This window comes from Nuphar pumila, chromosome 7, assembly GCF_984573655.1.
Source record: "Nuphar pumila chromosome 7, dmNupPumi1.hap1.1, whole genome shotgun sequence".
NCBI classification, from domain to species: domain Eukaryota; kingdom Viridiplantae; phylum Streptophyta; class Magnoliopsida; order Nymphaeales; family Nymphaeaceae; genus Nuphar; species Nuphar pumila.
The window spans coordinates 125437430-125458570 of record NC_143255.1 but is presented as its reverse complement, the minus strand read 5'-3'; the positions used below and the strand labels follow the sequence as shown (position 1 = coordinate 125458570).

General features: G+C 39.8%; 2 protein-coding genes and 3 non-coding genes across 5 annotated transcripts; 4 read left to right on the top strand and 1 right to left on the bottom strand.

Annotated features, from left to right (window-relative positions):
* The first annotated feature begins 280 nt into the window (after positions 1-280).
* LOC149833371 (large ribosomal subunit protein uL22-like) lies at positions 281-7562 on the top strand. The gene is made up of 6 exons (XM_090015088.1): positions 281-326; positions 426-466; positions 5055-5285; positions 5365-5467; positions 5571-5638; positions 7215-7562. The coding sequence occupies exons 1-6, from the start codon at positions 281-283 to the stop codon at positions 7281-7283; spliced, it is 558 nt and encodes a 185-aa protein (XP_089871214.1). The 3' UTR covers positions 7284-7562.
* LOC149833374 (small nucleolar RNA snoR74) lies at positions 1337-1469 on the top strand. Its single transcript, XR_016433447.1, has one exon. It is a non-coding gene; the product is annotated as a small nucleolar RNA snoR74 (small nucleolar RNA).
* LOC149833373 (small nucleolar RNA snoR86) lies at positions 6048-6169 on the top strand. The gene has a single exon (XR_016433499.1). It is a non-coding gene; the product is annotated as a small nucleolar RNA snoR86 (small nucleolar RNA).
* LOC149833372 (small nucleolar RNA snoR86) lies at positions 6348-6467 on the top strand. The gene has a single exon (XR_016433504.1). It is a non-coding gene; the product is annotated as a small nucleolar RNA snoR86 (small nucleolar RNA).
* A 7119-nt stretch (positions 7563-14681) lies between the features above and the next one.
* On the bottom strand, positions 14682-17127 carry LOC149833370 (F-box/kelch-repeat protein At3g27150-like). Its single transcript, XM_090012819.1, has 2 exons — positions 17029-17127; positions 14682-16399 (listed from the first exon to the last, which is right to left on the bottom strand). The coding sequence occupies exons 1-2, from the start codon at positions 17100-17102 to the stop codon at positions 15028-15030; spliced, it is 1446 nt and encodes a 481-aa protein (XP_089868945.1). The 5' UTR covers positions 17103-17127; the 3' UTR covers positions 14682-15027.
* Between the last annotated feature and the right edge of the window lie 4014 nt (positions 17128-21141).

Genomic DNA, 21141 nt, shown 5'->3' with positions numbered 1-21141 from the left:
ACGGCTCGGGTATGGTCTGGGTCAACTGGGTCAAACCCGACCCATTGACAGCTTAAGCAGAAAAGAAAAAGTTAGGAAGGAGCGTTGGGAAAATATCCCAAATTTCTGAGGGGATAAGCAGAAAATTTTTCCCTATAAAAGCGGAAACCCTATTAGGGTTTTTTCCTCTACCGAGCAAGAGACGGCGTCGCTCGATCTGCAACTAAAATGGTGAGACTCTCTCTCTCTCTCTCTCTCTCTCTCTCGATTCGCACACTCTCTCTCTTATTTTGCTGATTTTATGTGCCAGGTGAAGTATTCGAGGGAACCCGATAACCCTACCAAATGTGAGTTTCCGATCCTTCATTCTGTCGACAGCCCTAGGGTTTTCTCTGAATGTTTTGTTTGTCGTGATGTTGATGTGGATTTTTTGGGGTTTGTTTCAGCATGCAAGGCAAGGGGTTCGGATCTTCGGGTTCACTTCAAGGTATAGTCAAATTGGCATAGTTGCGGCTACGAATCATTCATTGTTTATGTGAGGTCTGGATGTTTTTGGGTCTTGGACTTGGTTTTTTAATTTAGAAAATCGTGTATGTATGCATTTGTGGGGTTGATTACCTGACTTTGGGTGTTCTTGTGTCTTGTTGGTTTGGTTCTGATGTTGATGTTGGTTGTGGCATTTCTAGACTTTACTGTAGGGTTAAATGCTTGAGAGTTAGGAAGAAAAAAAGGGGTTTTCTCGGGTTGGTTTATGCCTCGTTTTTGTGTTAAATGTGGGTTGAGCGACTCTTTTGATATGATCGGAAATTCATCGAGTCTGAATTATGGTTTTCTTGGTTCTAGTTGTAGATTGCATGTTTATGAAGAGAATGTTATTCTTGGTAGTGAGTATTGGGTCAGAGTGGCTCTGATGGATTACCATGATGCAATGACATCCAGATGAACCTATGTTTCCAGCTGTACATTTTGCAAACTCTAGATGCCGTTCATCCAAGGCATCAACAGTTCTAAATAATGTGGGACCAATCAAAGAGATACGGTGTCCATCCATGGCATTTTGAATGCTGATGAAATGAACGGCATCAGGGTGAGCTCTGACGGTAATCCGTTAGAGCCTGCTCTGACCTGATGCACACACGTCTGCTAATTGTTTTTTTTTTGGCATGCCTGCGTATAATCCATTATCACAATGATACTGTTTGGATTTATGGATTGTATGTTATGCCTAGAAAATATTTACACAATTAAAATTTAAATAGTATTTTTATTGAATCTATATACGTAAGGATTGGATGGCTATTTCTTTTAATTTATTGGTTGCGTTGAATTTGTTGATAATTGGTACCAAACCTGAAGGAGAAAAGCAGGGGCTTGTTGTGTCTCAGTTAACTGGTCTCTCGTAAGCTTCAGGGACAGAGAGTGCGTTGTTATTGGGTGAACGATTGTAGGTACTACCTGTGACAAAAGGTTCAAAAAATGATGCAACAAAGATGATGTTTTTTCATGTTACTCATGAAACCTTGTGCTATTGTTTCTTAGTGCTCCATGCGGTTTATGTGTTTCATGATGTTAGATTGTTATAATCTATCGAATACTTATGAGTACTATTATGTCTCATACTTGTAGTATGATTGCTGAGACATGTTTTGTTTCTGGTCCTTTCAAGGTTGAGAAAACATGTAGGTGTTATGTTTTGATGCAAGAATAATTAAAAATTACATTCCTTGTATTGTGATGTTATTGGACTTGTGTAATTTTATTAGTTGATATTTATGGATCAATTGAATATCAATATTTCAATTGCTTTACACAAGGGCACCGTTGAGAGATCTTTAATGTGGTTTGTTCTCTACATTAGGATCTTGGCTACTCATACCTCCATATTTAGGGTTTTATATGTTTGTGGTTTTTGAAAAAATGTATTAATGTTAATTCAGTACTTGGATTAACATTAGTTGTTATTTGTTATCACCATCATCATATTCTTCCTCGTCTTGTTTGAGATTCTAGCAATTTAGTTTTGGTATATATGTCAGTTGCATTGAGTTCCATATTTAGGGTTTTATATGTTCGTGTTTTTTGAAAAAATGTATTAATGTTAATTCAGTACTTGGATTAACATTAGTTGTTATTTGTTATCACCATCATCATCTTCTTCTTCGTCTTGTTTGAGATTCTAGCAATTTAGTTTTGGTATATATGTCAGTTGCATTGAGTTCCATTTATAACGGTGCATTTGTTCTCTTAAGATTTTTCTCAGTAACATGTTTGGTGTGCACTTGGAAGTGCCACATCTTTTGTCAGTGGAATGGGCTCATTCTACAAGTTTTGAACTTCTGTTAATGAAACTGTTATGTGCATGTTGTTAGATTTCACATATAAGATTTATTTTATAATGCTTAACCCAACGTGAGAAACGTAGATGCCATCCAGTTAAATTAGTCATGATATTTCACGGGTTCCATATTGTTTAGTTAATTTATTCAATGTCTATCATAAGCCTTACTAGGATTTTAAAAAGCTGCTCTACACTGATCATCAACATTGCAAATGTTGTACATATCGGACGGTATATGGTACAATATGTATTATTACTATGGGGTATTCTGATATGAGATATGGGTGTGTATCTTACGATACGCCCCTGTATCTTACGATACGCCCCTGTATCTTACGATACGCCCCTGTATCTTACGATACGCCCCTGTATCTTACGATACGCCCCTGTATCTTACGACATGCCCCTGTATCTTACGATATGATCTATGTCACAGGGATTCGGCTAGCAGGGTGCCGCACCCGCGTCGACGCGACTCGACGTGGGTGCGGCACCAGGTGCGTTGACCGCACCCGGGGTCATTTCGGTCCATTTTTTTGGATTTTTTTTAAAAAAAATTGCCCTACGAAATGGGCTGCGGAATTTTGAAAAAAAAAAAATCTGCTGACAGCTGCTTTCTGCTGCAGATCTTGTTTTATAAAGGGGCACTTGTGTCCACAACATCTGATGAGCTTTGTTGGCATCCCAGATTCCCATGCTATTCCTGCCTCCAAACAATTAATTCGCAGCGTTGGAAATTAAAACCAAAATTCAAACCTTTGCTAATATTTTTTTTCGTGAAGACCAGGGAATTTCAGACATGATTGAATCATGACAGTCAGCTGAACGCAGCATGCTGGGTCGATCAGATTGCCAATCCTTTCGGTTCATCAATTTTGTCCCGTTGCGCCAAAGTACACAACAAGCAGAACATGGGTAACAAGTCTTCAAACAAACACCTGGACCCCAACCCACGCTGGGGGAATCTACGGTGTGTGTGTGTGTGTATATATATATATATATATATATATATTACATTTTTGCCCCTGCCACACCCCCGCACCCGGGTTTTTTGGAAGTGCCGAATCCCTTCACCCGCACCCGCACCTGCACCCGCGCCCGCGCCCGCACCCATGTGACATAGGATATGATACTGGGCGTATCTTAAGATACACTATAAATGCAGTTTAAATGCACTTTATTTCAATTTTTTTTAAAACATATAAGGCCCCTTGGGGCTAGTTCATATTCATCCCTAATGAGCTTAAGAGTGAGTGATCTAGAGAGATTTTTTTCCAAGAAAAAAGATGATGTTAATGATACTCAATGATTGATGTTATCTAATTCATTTTTGTTTGAAATTTTAAAAAAATTAGCTGTGTGAAATTTTTAAGCATTTAAAAATATGTTTTTTTTATCTAAACACATTATTATAAATCTTGTGACTTATTATCTTAGATTTGTTATTTAATATGCATATTATTTCATAGTTTGCATTTTTCTTGTGAGATTGTTATTTATAGCATATTATCTTGATTATTTAATGTTTTATGTCTTATGCATGCCATTCATAGCACATAATTGTTTTGATATGTAATATGTGATTTTATGGTTGCATTTTGTGCATTTCATCATTGTTTCATGTGTTATGAATTTTTAGAATTTTTGCTATTTTTTCTGATTTTTTAGATTTTTTTTTTCAAAATTTACGATTTGTTACGATACTATACATATCTTATTTGGTTCTCTAGAAGCTGTTCCTGTCTCTGCCCATTCATGCTTAATACTCTTCTAAGCAATTGAATAACTGACACTTGGTACAGCAATATTTGTTGTGTTTCTTTGTGCATGTCTGTGTTGACATGCATGTGCCTCGTGCGTGAGACAACTTGCTGCTTCTTGAGTTGGCCAATGATGTGGTTAGCTTTAAATTTACCATCTTTTGGGGCAGATGTGGCTTCAAGCCTTGACGATATTGATTGTTCTGATTCCATCTATTTTCTTCCTACTGTGAGTTCTGTTCTGTGATTTATGGCCACATTTGAATTGCTGTCCGCACCCTTCCGCGGGATGCACCAATGCACTGGGGCCATGTGTGTCTGCACGCTCATGCAAACTCGGGACACAATATTGGTGCATTCTGCGGATGGTTATTTGACATCTGCCTCTGTTCCGTGCCCCCCATGGAACAGCCGAGAATGGACACTCGAAAAAAAACAAAAAACATTTTTTGGGGCATGTGGACAGGGCAGGACAGTGAGTGTGTCCCTATCCTGTTTGTGGATGTGCGTGGACATTCCAGTGCTTCCTGTCCATGCACATACTCGATTCAAACACACCCTATGCAATGTGTTCATGTCTTATATGTATTCTAAATTGAAATGTTAAATTTTATTTTTGAAAATTTCTGCTGTCATTATAAGTTTTTTGTTATGAATACTGCATATTTTTCAAATTGTGTGTCTTTAATATTTATATGGATTTTTTAAGTACTGGTTCCATTTAGTGCATTTTCTCATGAATTGTGAATTATGAACTTCTTGATACTTACAGCAAGATTGTTTCCTGTAATGAGGCAATCTTATCATATTAACAGTTTTTTATGCAATTTATGTTTACATACAATCAGTGATTCTATGGTGTTTAGGTCACAATTTGTAGTTCTATCCTTTTGAGTATGTGGTTCTTGTGTGCTTGTATTTTTATTTCTAGCATATTAAGTTGTTTGAATTACACACATACCCTTTTGTCCCCTCAGAATACCCGTGAAACAGCCTTTGCGATAAGGAAGCTGCCATTGGCCAAGGCCAAGAGGTACCTTGAGGATGTTATTGCCCATAAACAAGCTATTCCATTCAGGCGTTATTGCGGTGGTGTTGGGCGAACAGCTCAAGCAAAGGTTCGCCATTCCAATGGGCAAGGACGTTGGCCCCTAAAATCTGCCAAGTTTATCTTGAACTTGCTGAAAAGTGCTGAGAGCAATGCAGATGTATGTTTTCTGTCATTATTTCTTTTCATCCTTGTTTATATTTGTGTCCCTCAATATTGTTTGGAATGTTTTTATTCAGGTGAAAGGTTTGGATGTCGATACACTATATATATCTCATATCCAAGTTAACCAGGCCCAAAAGCAGAGAAGACGGACGTATCGTGCGCATGGACGAATAAACCGTAAGTTCGTATCTCATTGTTCGAGGCATTATTTACCTGTCTATTTGGTATTACACTATTACTGTGTGTAGATGGATGTGTTAACAATATCATTTTCGCACAGCTTACATGTCCTCACCTTGTCATATTGAGTTGATTTTGTCAGAGAAAGAGGCACCAGTTAAGAAAGAGGTAATTTTCCAGTTGCATTTCTTTCTTATTCAAATCATGCATTGTAAGGATCATGTGTTCTTTGCGTGTGCTTATCAAATGTGTATTTCGTGCGACATGAATGACATGAATAACCGTTTTGCTGGAGCTTTATAGAAACATGCACATATGGACAGAGTAAATTGGTCCAACTGTATAAGCAGAATTTTGCTATTGAAATGGTCAAGTTTGGTCTCAAAGGCTGGCAGTAATTTTTCTTATATGAATCTTCACTCCTTTGATGCTTCTTTTTTAGGCCCCACTCAAGTTACTATTTTTTTATTTGTATTATATTAACTTAGTGTTATTATCTTTTAATTTCTGGAGCTTTTATACATCTTCTGTTTGACCTTGTAGTCCTGGTTTTACAAAATCTTTTAGCCAGTTAGCAGAGCAAAACCGTTGTAGACAAATGGCGGAGGTTTGTCTTGAAGGCTGACAATCATATACATACTGCAATTTCTCCGTGCCTTTGTGATCCTTCATAGTCGGCCTCGAAGAATTTGCTACATTATTTTAGAATAAAAATTAGTTGCATTGATTTCAATTTGAAGTCTTTTGCAGTGCTGAATTATGGTTGTGGGTTAGCATATTTGAAAATGGAAAGAATGACAGTTTTGTTTTGAAGGCTTGGAATAGTTGGATTCTCTTTCTGTGTAGTCAACATACAAAACCTTCTAGCCAGCTAGCAGAGCAAAATCATCATATACAAACGGCGAGGATTGTCTTGAAGTTTAGCAATACCATACATCTGCAATTTCTCCGTGCCTCTGTGATGCCTCATAGTCGGCCCCAAACAAATTGCTTCATTCTTTTAGAAAAAAGTGTGTTATGTTTGATTTCAATTTGGAAGAGTGCAATTAACCTTATTTTGCAATTCTGGGTCAAGGTTGCCTTTTATCATGTCAAATCTGGAAAGAATGATGAAGTTTTATCTTGAATGTAGCTATAGTATGGATCTCTTTGTGCAATTCTCCTACCCATGTGAACTTTTCGTGTTCAACCTGTGATGAATTGCTGGGATTGTTAGCTTTCATGGGTCTTTGATTGTTTTTGTTTTGATGTTTGTACTGTAATATATTAGTATCCTCTCTCTTTTAGGAAAGCTTCGCAAATTTATGGTTGTGTTTCAGTATTTTACTTTAAATCTTTGGTTGATTGTGGTTTAGGGGTGAATGTTTTTCTTTACTGAATCCGTGCTCTCTTTGGCAACTACCTTCTCTTACTGCCAAGCAATTTCGGTTGTTGTGCCTCCTGAGTTTCATTGAGAAATCTAATTTGATACAAGTATTATATTCTATTGAACCGGATGCTAAGGAGAACTCCGAGATGATGTAAAACTAAAACTAATGTAGCTTTTAACTTCTTTTGTGTATAGGGTTACTGTGGAAGTATCTGTATAGATTTTGGAACATCTTCTTGTCTTGTTAAACATGCGTTACGCTGACCATATAATTCAACCATGTTGAGTCTAGAATTTCCTTTGTTTTTTGTATTTAAGCACTAGCCATAAATTTTCTTTCATTCTAACACATTTTTTTGCGGGGTTTATCTGCAGGCTGAAACACAGGTTGCACCTAGGAAGACCAAGAAAAGCCAAGTAATTCGTAGTGGAGCCTCCTCTTGAAGAGGTTATGAGCGGTAGTGGGGAGCCGTAGTTTTTATCAATTATGGATTATGGAAATTCTCTCCATATGAGTTCTTATTTTTGGGTTATTGCCCTTCTTTCTTGCTTTTTGATGTGTTTTGTGTTTTCTCGGAACATCATTTCTGTGTACCGGAGACCACTGGGATCATACAACACCTGTTGCAAGTTTTCTTTTGGTGGTACTGATATATTTCACGTTTTGTTTGAATTTTCTTATTATCTTTTTTTTATCAGATGCTTTTCTAGGTTGATGTTGAATTGCATGTTTTATTCGATCATAAAAAGTTGAAATAGAACATGTGAATGAGTTCAAGTTATTCTGCGGAAAATTGGTGGGTGCTATTGTGATCCCATCTTGGCCGTCCAATCAAAGGCTTGGATGGTTGAAACAACTCGATGGTCAAGATCTACATGCCTGGGTCGCTTCTCCCTAGTGGTAGTGGTCTTAGGGGGAGGATCCGACCCATTCGTCTCTGTTTTTATCCTCACCTGGTATGCTGGTACTTTCGATGGTGCTCTCGCTCTGTTATGGCGTGGGTGACTTCACCGGAAATTGCCTGCGTCTGGGGGAAATTTTGTCATAAAAAAAGGATCTGTATGATTAAATGGATTTTTAGGCTATACAAAGAACGGCTTCTACTCAAAATTATGGGTTTTTTTTCAGTGGGAGAAACTCCTTCAGGCTCAGAAACCTAGTGGTCGCTGGCCTGTCGCTGTAAAATTTGAAGGGCTTACCCTTTGATCTCAGTGGGTCGCCAAGCTTTGGCTTATGATGCACATGGAATTGGAACCTACCTACGCTGCTCGTCAAACAGTCTGGCGCCATCCCCCTTGGATCAAATTATGGTTTGTTTTAATAAAAAGTACATCCTTACTCGAGTTGGTAGTCTCTTATGTTAGGTGGTGCCGAGGGAGGATCAGGTGCAATGTGCACCTCATCTGATTTGTATATAAGTGTGATTTGAAGTCATTTTTGTGACTTCAAATCACATGTTCGGCTGTGTATATATGAGATTATGAGATTTACCTCATCTGATTTGGATATAAATGTGATTTGAAGTCATTTTGTTTTGTTGTGTATATATATATATGAGAATATAAGATTTCAAATCACATGTTTGGTTGGTTTTGCCAATGGGATTCATTCTCTCATTTGCATGAGATTTTAAATCACATTTTAAATGCAACCAAACATTTGGCTGCATCCGATTGCCTTCTATCATTTCTTGAGCCCCACAATTGACAGACTTTATCTTCAAGATGGAGGGTGATCAAGTTCTGCGGCATGCCAAGAGGGTGCAATCAGGTTGCACCTTTATCTTTTTTCTGCGGGGCAAGCTTTTATGCCGCTAGGACAATGACTGTAGTTAGGGGTTTCAAGTATGACCCAATCCCGACCCGTACTGGATCCTATGAACTTAGGGTTTGGTTATAAAGAAAGCGGTCCGATTATCTATTCGGGTTGGACCCATGAGTCTGATAATTAAATGGATTGGGTATGGTTTATGAAAATTTATAGCAAGTCTGGGTCCTACTTGAGTTTCAATTAAGATCCGTAATTTTTCAATATAAAAAACTTTTAATTTCTTTTTATTTTACTGAGTTTGGACCAGATCTGGTTTATGTAATTCTTATCGGATTCAGGTATGTTTTTTATATGAAAGATCTGATTAGACCTGAATCTGCATATGATACCCACATCATTTAGTTGAATCCAGGTTTGGATCCACCCATTTAAGCAGGGTCCAACCTGTTACAACCTTAATTGTAGGTATGGAAGATTAAGACCAGTGCAATCAGGTCATTCAATCCTGGGTGTGTTTTCCCCGTGTAATTAATGGAAGATAAAATATTGCTTATGAAACGGTTTACCCGATCAAAAAGGTCCCACTCGGTTCGTGAGGTTGCCCTGTTCATTGTGGGGACCAGGTTGGGCCCCTGTCTTGTTGGGCCAGGTTCTGGGTAGGTGTCCCAAATAACATCGACTCGACTATTTTGACCCAAGGGATGCAAATGGCTCGGATCCAGGATGGAGTTTTTGAAATTTTTGGCTGTTTGAGATCCAGCTCTTCCATGTATTTGGCTATTTCGGATCCAGCTCCTCCATGTATGTAGCTGTTCTGGATCCTACCCGTTTGCATCCCTGTCCAATGCCCACTTTGATGCGCATTTATGATTGTCTACTATTTGATAGATATTGAGTAAAAGGTTAGATGGGGTTGGTCGCAGTTGATTTTTTGCTTTTCATATAGAATGGGCCACGGGTTATGTTCGGGACCGGTTGGGCCGAGGGATGGCAGTGGACCAGGGAGAAACGAGACCCCGCCCCGCCTCACTCTATTTGGACGAGGGATGGAGGACATGAAATGAAGAATGGACTGGGGATGGAGGACATGAAACGGGGAATGGAGGTTAAAATCAAAACCATTGCAGGGATGAACTTACTCTTGCTCCCTCCGGGTCCCTGACCCTTGTTAAAGAAATTATTATTATACCCTTATATATATATATAACCCTAAAGTAAATCTCTTTCTCAAATCTCTCCTTCTAACGGACAGTGTGAGTTCTCATTTTCTCCTCTCTTTAGTCTAACGAGCAGCGTGAGCTCTCATTTTATCCTCTCATTCCTCTAACGACGGAAGGCGACAACGGTTGAAGGACTGGAGAAATGCCCCCCCCCCCCCCCCCCACACACACACACACACACACTGCTCACACTTGCTCAGCCTGCCATACCTACAGTCATCATGCCGACAGCATAAAACTCCAATGCTATGACTTCTGACGATGAAGCCTATGCTACGCGTTGACTTGCATAGAAGGGCAACACCTATGAAAATCGAACCTTGACTGCCCGTCTAGCAGCTAAGGCCCACCCCCACTTCGTGAACCCTCCTTGAGGCCCTGGATCACACACCTGAATTCAAAATTCGACTGTCAAGATAGAAGCAAATAAACAAACAGTATGATTATTGTGGTTAGAGGTATGATGATGGTAAGGTGGCCGGTGCCTAACTTGCTTTGATCACACGCATTTTCTTTCATCTGCCTTTCTAAGGTAAAACCATCTTTTAATCATGCGTTCATTCTTTCACAACATTTGCCTTTCACTTTGTTGCTAACTGTGATTAGGACGTATGATGATGATGATGATGATAAGGTGACTGGTGTCTGCCTACAATGGTTTGGCACACAAGGCTAGGTGAGTTCGTTCAAGTTGAAGGACATCAAGAATTCGATGCTTGAGGTGTTCATCCCTTGCTTTAGGGCACGTTTGTGTGCCTTGCAGCCAGAGCTCCCTTTCGTGGACCACAAGTCCACCCCACCCACACCAAGTAGTACCGAAGAAAAGGGGGGTAGGATGTTTTTTGATATTTACACCGAGAAACCTCCCTCGGGATCAGAGACCTAGCTGTCGTGGCTTTGCCTGCCGTACTTATGATCGCTGTCTTCAGGGGCGTAGCTAGGATTCATGTGAGGGGGGAGGGGGGGCAAACAGGGGTGTAGCAAAAAAAATTTATTTGTGTGATAGTCGGGGGTTCGGGTGCAGCGCCCCTGGAAAAAAAATTTGAGATAAAATAAAAATACAATTATTAATAAAAATCTATTTCATATGGACAAATCAAACTATTTGCTGCAGTCAGGGCTGGGCTAAAAAATGGATAAAAATCTATTTCATATGGAATCAGGGCAGGGCTAGGACTGGGCTTTAAAAAAAAAAAAAATTAACTGTTTGGGCCCAGTCCTGCCTCCCCCTAGCTACGCCCCTGGCTGTCTTGACAGTGTTGAACTCCGTGGGCTTAACCCTTACCCCTAGGAAGTCTCCACCCTTCCGCTTGTGCAAGGGGATGCCCATGAGATTTGAACCAAGAACACCTGCCTAGCGGCCTAGGTTCCATCCCACTTAGGGTGTCAACTGTCCTGGTTTACCTGTACCTGACCCAAACCAAACCCTATAGGGATAAATAAGAAGACCCGATTAAGACCCTGGTCCTGATCTAAAGGTCTGATTAATACATGAACCCGGGTATAGTTTGTGAATTTTTATACTAGACCTGGACCCGACCCGAGTTTGCTTAAGACCCAAGTATAGTTTGGTTCATGTAGTTCTTATCGGGTCCAGGTATGATTTTTCTTATAGTGGACCTGATCAGACTCAGGTCTGGATTCGATACCATACCTGAAAATTTGGTCCAAGTCTAGTTTCAACTGGGTCCGAACCAAACCCAACCCGTTGAGACCCTTAATCCCACTATGCCAAACCCCTTTAGGGCGGGTAGGATGTTAAAAATGAGTTCTTGGGTTTTCATCACGATGGTGGGCCCCCATGAAAATTAATGGTGTCAACGGGTCGAGTTTGGTTCAAATTCAGGTGGAACCCGACCCAAACCTAATTTGAGATGAGGGTTCTGGGTCCAAACTTGGGATGAATAGGACCCGTCATAAGAGAAACCATACATTACATGAATCATACATGGTAAAATAATATATATATTTTAAATGTTTTTTACATTGAAAATTTGTGGATCTTGATCAGAACTCTGGTCGAGCCTAAGTCCGATATGAAATTTCACGAACCATACCCAGCTCCATATATTAATGGGACCCTTTGGATCCCATCTATATTCTAATTGGACCTTCTTATTTATCATCTAACCCTGACCCTATAGGGTTTGGTCCGGGTCCGGTTTGGCTCAAACCCAACCATTGACAGCCCTAATGGAAATGCAGGGGTTGCGTGCTCTTCAGCGAAAACCCAAAAGTTTAAGGTCAAAGCAGCGAGCCCTTTATGATGGTCAAAGAGGGCACCGGTACTTTTTAAGTATTTAACTGCTTGAAATGGGTCATATAACACCAATTTCTCTTGAACCCCACCACTAAAACCATGGTTTTCCCTCTACAAATATAAAAAACAAAGGCTGCTATCTTGCAAAGTCAGGGTGCTTTAAGTACTCATGAAGGATAACGGTATTAATGGGGGGGGGGGGGGGTGTTGGGTACGAGCGAGTTTTTCTTTTTTTCTTTTAATATTTACATAGAGAACTCTCAGGATCAGAGACCTAGCTGCACTGACTTTGCCTGCCATACTTACGGTTGCCGTCCTGGCAGCGTAAAACTCCATGAGCTTATCCATTCCCTTCATAGAGTCGCCACACTTTGACTTGCGCAAGGGGTGATGCCCATGAGATTTGAACCTAGACCACCTGCCTAGTGGCCTAAGTCTCATCCCAGTACGCCAAACCCCTTTGAGGCAGAAGCAAGTTTTTCTTTGGTAGACTAGATAAAAGTATTGGTAGAATGTTAGAAACCGTTTTTCCAAAGGCATCTAGGCCCCACCATTCAAGAACACCTACCTTGGACCTGGACCAATCAACAATGAATTGGGTCCCTATTCCGCTTCACTGAATTTGTTTCACCCAGAGTGCCCACAACTGGTTGGGCTTCAGATGGGACTCAATCAAATCTGACCTTGATTTGGTTTCGCTTTAAAAAAAAGCTTGTCAAAAGTTAGCATCTCTGGCCCCAAATGGGTTAGCATCGTTGGAACAGGCTAAGGCTGTCTCACTAGCAGTTGGGGTTCGATTCCTGTGGGTGCTTTGCGCAAGCCAATGTGCAGCATAGGCTCTGGGCGCAAGGGTCCTAATCTTGGAGTTTTATGCCGCCAGGACGGTGACTGTGTCTCCGCACCAGGGTAAGGTCTCTTCGAGTAATAAACGAAAAAAAAAAGGTGGCATCTCTGATGTATGTATGAATTCAACAGAGAGAACCTCAAAATTTTCATGAACTTGGCCACAGAGCACTCTTAAATTTTACTCCAATGCAATAGCAAATATTGGTAGCTACAAGCTCCATTTGTGATTCATTAAACGCAAGGAAAACAGTAGAAATTTTAGGGTTTGCTTTCTTTCTCAAACTCCAAAAATATCCTGCAAAAGATGTCAACAATAAACACATGATGGATTATGTACCAGAAAAGATGTGTGTGAGTGGCAAAATCAATTATTTTCAGATCATAAATTCACAAACTATTGAATAATTTGTGTGAGCTTGACAATTGTAGGGGTAGGTGTGGGGAGCTACCTAAGTGTATTCTTGTGGATCATGAGTTGGTGGACTATTCTCTTCTGCAAGATCTCTGCATGGGAAAACTGGTTTTGGATCTAACCATATCCTGAGTCCTGACACCACTAGGAATGAAGATATCATGCATCTAACCATATCCTATGCAACCCCATACAGGGAATTTGTATAGGGCCTTTTGCGGACTGAGGGACCGTACACACCAGCAGATGGAGTGAAGGTTGCTCTTTTTAAGGTCTCCTTACCCCAGCTAGGGCTAGCTGATAAGGGTTGGACCCTAGTTTGTCAAGGCCCTGATCCCATCTTGAGAGAGACGGGGAATATAGGCCAGGGGTCTAGAAAATCTTGGTCTGGCTGAGTGGACCCAAGTCTGCTTTTGTCAGTTGGACTTTATTTTGCTTCCCCAACCATGTAAAACAGTAATAAAAGGTTGAATTGTGTTAGATCTCAGGTTAAACTTTGACTAAGGCTTGAGTACCTGATCTGAACAAGCCCAATCAGACTCACTGGGGTAGATCTAAGTATTAGCAGACCAGGTCAGACCGGAGTTAGAGGTAGAACTTTAGCACAATAAGGCTTCAGTAGGAGTGGTTTTCATCTGCAAATTTAGCTCCAAGTAATTCAACTTTGTACCTGCTTACTCCCTTTAAAACTCACGACATAATTGATATTATGAATTCAGTTTGAGCTGCTTAGTATCTCCCAGTCACACAAAAGGTAATAGTTAGTGGACAGAAATTTATTTGTTTGATTTTATTTTTTTCTGGATATGTATTTGATCCATTAGAATTGAAACGTTTATGTTGGCAGTTCCACGCTAAGGCCATCTATTTTGGTGAAGGAACAGAAACATCCTTTACTGTTGGAATAAAAGAAGATGGGTTCTTGACAACGCTCCACAGTGGAGCAGGAGTTACCCTGCTTATGCAATTCAGGAGGAGAAACAATTTCTGGTCAAAGAAAAAATCAAACTTGGTTTCCTCTTTACAGTTTTATAATTGCATCATTTCCTGTATAAGGCATGCACAACATCAAGCATGAATGTAAGCACCACCTATGTTACAAGGACACAATAAAATGGACAAGACACACCGTTCCTGTGTGAATTTAAACTAAGAATAGTATAAAAGAGAGCATGATACCATAGCAAATTGGAGTACCCTTGTGACAAAGGCTCCAGCTATGTAGGCATGTTGCCTTTGTTGAATTCAGAGAGAGGCATCAGTTGATAAAAGGGATGTCCTTCATAGCTAGAATATAATAAGAAAGCGAAACCTGCCATTGTATACATTTCAATAAATAATCAGAAAGTTCACATACAGGAGAAATTGCAACATAGCAGGCACGTTTGTTTCTCTTTTATCTTTAGTACCATAAATTGCAATGGCCAAACCAGGGGTGGCTACAAACAAATGCTTTTACAGACACACTGATAAAATAAGGACAGATTCTAAGATTTTGGGAATAGAACAGAAGACCAATTTCAACTACAGGGTGGACAAGAAGATAGACATGCTTCAGGCTTCTTGATGATATGATCCTTATGCCATAGGTTTTCTTTCCTTCTTTGGAGGCAATTTCCATGTATACTAAGCTTTTATTCAAACAGCTTCATCGAAGCTTGAATACCTTGTGGCTAAAATTATACTACCATAATGGCACAGTTGAATACAAATGGACCCATGGAGTTATTCGTCCTCCCAAGAAAATTCCATTGACAAACTCTTGCATTTGGATCAGGCCGGCAAGTAAAAATTGATAGGCCTTGACCGTGATTATCTCCAACATCCCAAGCTGCGCCAAGGATGAGCAGTCTATCACCCCATGATTTGAAGGCGACTCCCCATCCCCTATTGTCATTTGCTCTCACAGGGACCATGCCCAGGTCTTTCCATGAATTACTCCCCTTCAAGTAAACTTTCAGCCGGTTTGATGTGGTTTCAAGTGCATACAACTGATTGTCCACGACTGCGACAAGTGGGGGAGACTGAGAAACAGAATTGGACATACCATTGACCATTTCAGGAATCAAATACCATGTTTTCTTCTCTCTGTCATAGAATTCCCCGCAGGTGAGACAGTCATCTTCACTCATACCACCAATTACGTAAAACTTATTGTCCATGAAACACCCAGAACAACGTTGCCTCTTCTTTTTCATGCTGGGTAGAGGCTGCCAGGATTTGCTTATAGGATCATATTGTTCAGCCGAATTCAAGGTCATCTTATTTGCAACCCCACCAGCAACACATGCAACATCTCCACAGTTTGCAGACGCAAATAAGCATCGTGGAGTTCTCATGGATGGACCCTTATGCCAACTGTTTGTGAGCAACTCATATCTCCATATGGACATAACATCATTCTCACAACCAGAAATAAGAAGATGATAACCAACACAGAGTGATTCCTTGTCTCCAAGTTTAAAGGATAGTTCACAAGGCAAATCTGGGAGCTGCCTCCAAAGCCCAGAACTTGGAAAGTGTTCCCACCAGTGATGCTGTCCACTTGCTAACATTATAACTGAAGCTTCACTAACCCCGACCTCTCTTCGTATCTGGAACAATTCCCCACTTTTCACCAAAGCTAAATATCGCTTGTTTATACAACTAAGTTTTCGATATTCAAATCTAGGAACCCTGGCAAGGATCAAAAGCGCGAGTTCATTGCTAAGCAAAGGAAAGTAGGAGTAATCTGCATCCTGAGGTTCAAAACTAGAGTCTATAGTGTTTTCCTCCATGTTAGAACTAACTAGGTGCTGACCTACAGTTTCATCGGATCCTGCATTGTTTACAATGCCGCGCCTCTGTCTGGTTCTTGAAGAACACGAGCCTTCAGGGCCATTCACAGACTCCATGTTAATGAACACCTGATGACCGTCTCTCCTCATGTTGTACCTGTGCATAGGGAGATCAATTCCAGATTCCATCGTAGGATTCCCCTTCTGTTCCTCCTCTGGTTTCCCAGTCATCTTTACATTGTCAAAAATTACAAAGACCATGACCATGTTCAAACTGAAACCATCATATTTACAAGGCACAAACGAATACATAAACATCAGAAATTATTCCAATAAAAACAAATGCACGCAATATGAAGGCAAGATTTTACAGAAACTCTTATGAAGTACCTAAAACAGCACTCAAAATAAAAAAACACACATCACAAACATACAAACAACAACATGCAACCATCAAAAACCTACTATTGGATGTCCATACATACAAATAAAAACAAGCAGTGCAAAAAAGCTCTCTCTTAATCTCCTCATGAGGCTGAGGATTTAAAAGCAACAGAATTGATATGCGAATAAAGAAAGTCAGATGTTGGGGTAGAAAATAGCAAAATTATCTACACATATGCACACACCAACTATTTGATGAAACGCTTCAACCAACACAGACCTCAGGACCACAAAAAGCGCCGTCATCACATCAAGGGCATAGTGATCAAAATCCCACCCCACGCAAAAAAAAAAAAAAACAATTTTTTCATTGCCAACCAGATGCTCATCTAAAAAACCAACAACAACCCACAACTTAAATTTGGAGAAAAGAACAAACAATCAAGTTCATCACATCCACAAACAACAACCACCATCAAAATGATCAAGAAGAGCAAAAACAAGGAAGTAGATCAATACCAGAGGCAAATTACAGTGATCCAGATATCTCCCTCAATACTATTTTGAACAGAAACCCCAAAATCCCCTAGCATGCCTAGAAGCACATCTTTGTGTGTGAGCGTGTGTGTGTGTGTGTGTGTGAGAGAGAGAGAGAGAGAGAGAGAGAGAGAGAGAGAGAGAGATTGCCATCAAACACAGAGAGCAGTGTTTAAATAATAAAAAAAGGCCAAATGGGTTTCCTTTTCTGGCTGCCCGTTATGCGTATACTAATGTGGTGCATGCAAATAAGCAATTAAATGTGAGAAAATATACAGGTTGGTCTCCTTTAAATATTCGAAGAAAATGATGGTGTGTGGGAGTGTGGACAAATTGGAAGTAAAAAAAGACATTTTGATAGCTGTTAGCCTGGGATTTAGTTTTGATGGTGTTTACCTCCATGTGTAATCCAGAAATACCCCCAAGCCTACTATGATGTTTGTGGAATCAAATGACAGGGTTGGACAGGGACTGAGTCAGGTTTTGCCGTATAGACTCGGCAATTCTGCAAGAGTCTCACTGTCAAGAATCTAGACAATTATGACACAAGCGTGTGCTTCAAGTACATTGGTCCTATCGAGGCTCTGGGCGAAGTACATTGCCCACATGAGATAGTACTTCAATGGGTTGGATTTGTATCAGGTAGTCAACTTGATCTAAACCCGAATTCTTAGGTATGAGCATAAAAAGTATCCACTCCAGTAATCTTCTAAAATTATATGAATATGGTTTTGGGATTTTGTTTTCATGACAAAAATAAAAAACGAACCCAAGACCTTGTTATTTGGGCACGTACTCAACCCGTTGAGCTACTACTCACCACTAGAAATTTAAACTGTTCGGATCATGAACAACTAAATACATGGGAGAGTAAGATCCGATCAGACGCGAAACATTAAAAATTTGCAAAACTTTCATCTTGGATCCGATTCATTTGCATCCCAGTTTTGTCTAACCCTAATAGCTGGCTCACATAAGGGGCCGGTTGGTGGTGTTTGAGTAGTTTAGGGGGTTAGAATTCTATATCTCCCACTAGGACTAAACTAATCTGCTGAATCTTGTGGCTCAGTTTGCCTCTTAGAGCCTACACCTATGATGCACTTAGGGATGTCAATGGGTCAGGTTAGTGTCCGTTACCTAACTAGATTTGAATTTGAATACTCATATGAGCATAAAAATACTGGTTCAAACATTATTAGAAATCATTTGAATCTTGTCTGCGTAATATGTGAGACGGGCTTGAGTTATATTTTTTCTAGATATCCAACCTGACCCCGACTTATTTGAGTATTTTGTATATTTTTAAGTATATATATATATATATATATATGTATGCTAGATATGCTTTATATAATGGGAACTGATGGCTGGGGTGGGAATTTATGTATTTGGTGAAGGTCAAACCTCATTTTTTTAATATTTACATGAAACCACCCTAAGATTAGAGACCTAGCTGGGCTGTTTTTGCCTGCAGTACTTACGGACTCAGTCCTGACAGTGTAAAACTTAGTGGGCTTACCCTTTTCCCCTAGAGAGTCACCATGCTTCAGCTTGTGCAAGGGGTGACACTTATGAGATTTGAACTTAGACTACCTGCTTAGCTGCTTAGGTCCCATCCCACTATGCCAAATCCCTTCAGGGCAGGTCAACCCCCTTGGTAGTGGATGTTTGAAAACTGGTTAAATGGAATGAGAATTTATGCACTTAAAAAAGAAAGTGAAAATGTATTCCACTTGTGTTTGCATCAAATCTTAGATTTGGTTACTACCTCCTGTAGGTGATAGCTGCCAAATCCAAGAATTAGCAGCTGTCACCTTTCCAAATGCATAAACTCACTCCAACTACCAGTTATCTACTCTATTGGACTTTTATTTGATATTCTAAATAACTCAGACATGAACCTGGTTGCTTGCAAATTATTCGAGTTCTAGTGTCCTGATAGGTCGGATACCGAACCCGTTGACAGACTTACATGCAGCCCAAAGCCCCAGGTGGGCTAGCTCGCCACACACACTCTCTCTAAGAAATAAAAATTTATATCACAAGGCGCAAGGGGTAAGCCCACAAAGTTTTATGCTGTCAGGACAGTGATTGTAAGTACGACAGGCAAAGCCAACATAACTACGTCTTTGATCCTGGGGTGGTTTCTCGGTGTAAATATAAAAAAAAGTTTAAGATGCAAGAGGTTGGTAGCAATGTGGAAAAATAAACCAAAATTTTCCTGAAATCTCCTTCATATTTTCTGTAATACCAAAAATGTCCATGCTTACAAGCATTTTTAGGATCTAGATTTAATCATAGATTCACTTCTAATAAAGGTTGCATAAGATATATGCCCTTGGTAAAATCTTTAAATCATGCCACTTATAAGGCATTAACATGTGCAAATTTGAGAACCCTTTTCTCAAATTATCCTTGCATTCTTTTGTAACTCTCAAACGCACGTTTATGGCTTGTTCTTCAGATGATGTTGGTAGCCACCGGATCACTAATTTAGCATAAAAAATCATTAGCAAAGATGATGGGTGGCTTTTGTAGGGTATCAGATCCTATACTGGATAGTGAAGATGGTGCAACCCTACAATGTTATTTTTCAGCCAAGAACTTCAAGTTTCTTGTCCAATCCAATTCCCAATACCTCAGCCCGATGATATTACCCATTTCCTTATCATTTTTTCAACTTCCATATCCCATAATTCCAGTGACTGTTCAATTGAAACAAGGGTGCCCATCTCTCCTAAGAAATCATACAGCAAATCAGTTAGTTTTAGAAAATTTATTAGGTAAACCACATCCATTAATGAAACATGATACATGTCATTTCACAATCATATGAGGGGGCATGCTGATGTCCTGAAAAGGAAAGGTTACTTTTATAATTCCAATATTGCTTTTTCTTTTCCCTGTAAAGTGAAAATGGTGAGGTTTATTTTGATTTCTTTACCAGTAAGAATAGTGCTATATGCACTAAAAGTACAGATAACCTAAAGAGTTGGACACTTTGGTGACCATTTTGCATCATGTGATCATACTTTTTTACTTTTTTGAGATTCAGGTAGTTGTCTACCAACTTTTGATTATGGTGGCTTTCCTTTTCACACAATTAAAAACAGGGTTTCATATCATCAACCATAAACTTCTTTCAGAACACTAGGAATATCTACAAGAATGTGCTGAGAATATAGTATTTACACCACCATTACTCACTTCTCTATTCTCTTAAGCAAAAGATTAGTGGAGCTATATCACCACAAAGGAGATGTGCCATAATATGCTCCACGTCCTAATCTGTGGGCTTATGCTTATTCTATGCATACACTCCAATCAATGTGATTAGAATAATAAAGGTTTTTTCACTGTGCTTTTATGCTTTTTAAGAGTATATCAATTGCTTCCCTCTCCAACATGCAGATTAATAAATAAGGCTACTTGGATTAGTGTGACCATGATTACCGAGGTGCAAATGGGTCGTTGACACGTGGCTAACTGTCTTTTTGTTCTTGTTGGTACACTGTATGACGCTGAGCTTTTCCTCCAACTACAGTGAATTCTTTCATCATCCTTCCAAGAGACAGCAGGCCAATAAAATGCTTTGAGAGAGTAAACAAGATTATCTTGTGAAGAACAAAAAGTTAAGACTCACAGTCCACATTGTTTCACTCTGTTGGACCATGCCACTCAGTGCATGCCACGACCACTTGGCCAGGCACTACGCGCCTGGACTCCTCGATCGATGCCTTAATTCTCACGCAGAAAAAATTAATCAAGCGAATCAGGCTTTTGTGATTCTTAGATTCCTGAGTTTATTCTAATCAAATTTTAAAGTGCTCTTAGATACTGCTTGGAACTTGGATAAGACTTTTGTCCGGTTGTGGACCAAGTGATAACAAGTTTTCTTAGGGACCATGAGGCTACTGGGGAACTTGGTCATTCAGTCTTGGTGCTCTGGTTCAGATGAGAGATAATTGAAGCCATTTATAAGTCCTGGGTGTAACTACTAAACATGAAGGCATCCCCATCTTTAATTCCAATTCCACTTTCTGTGAAATGGGCATTTCCCCTTACAATGATTGAGGATAAAAATTATCCTTGATT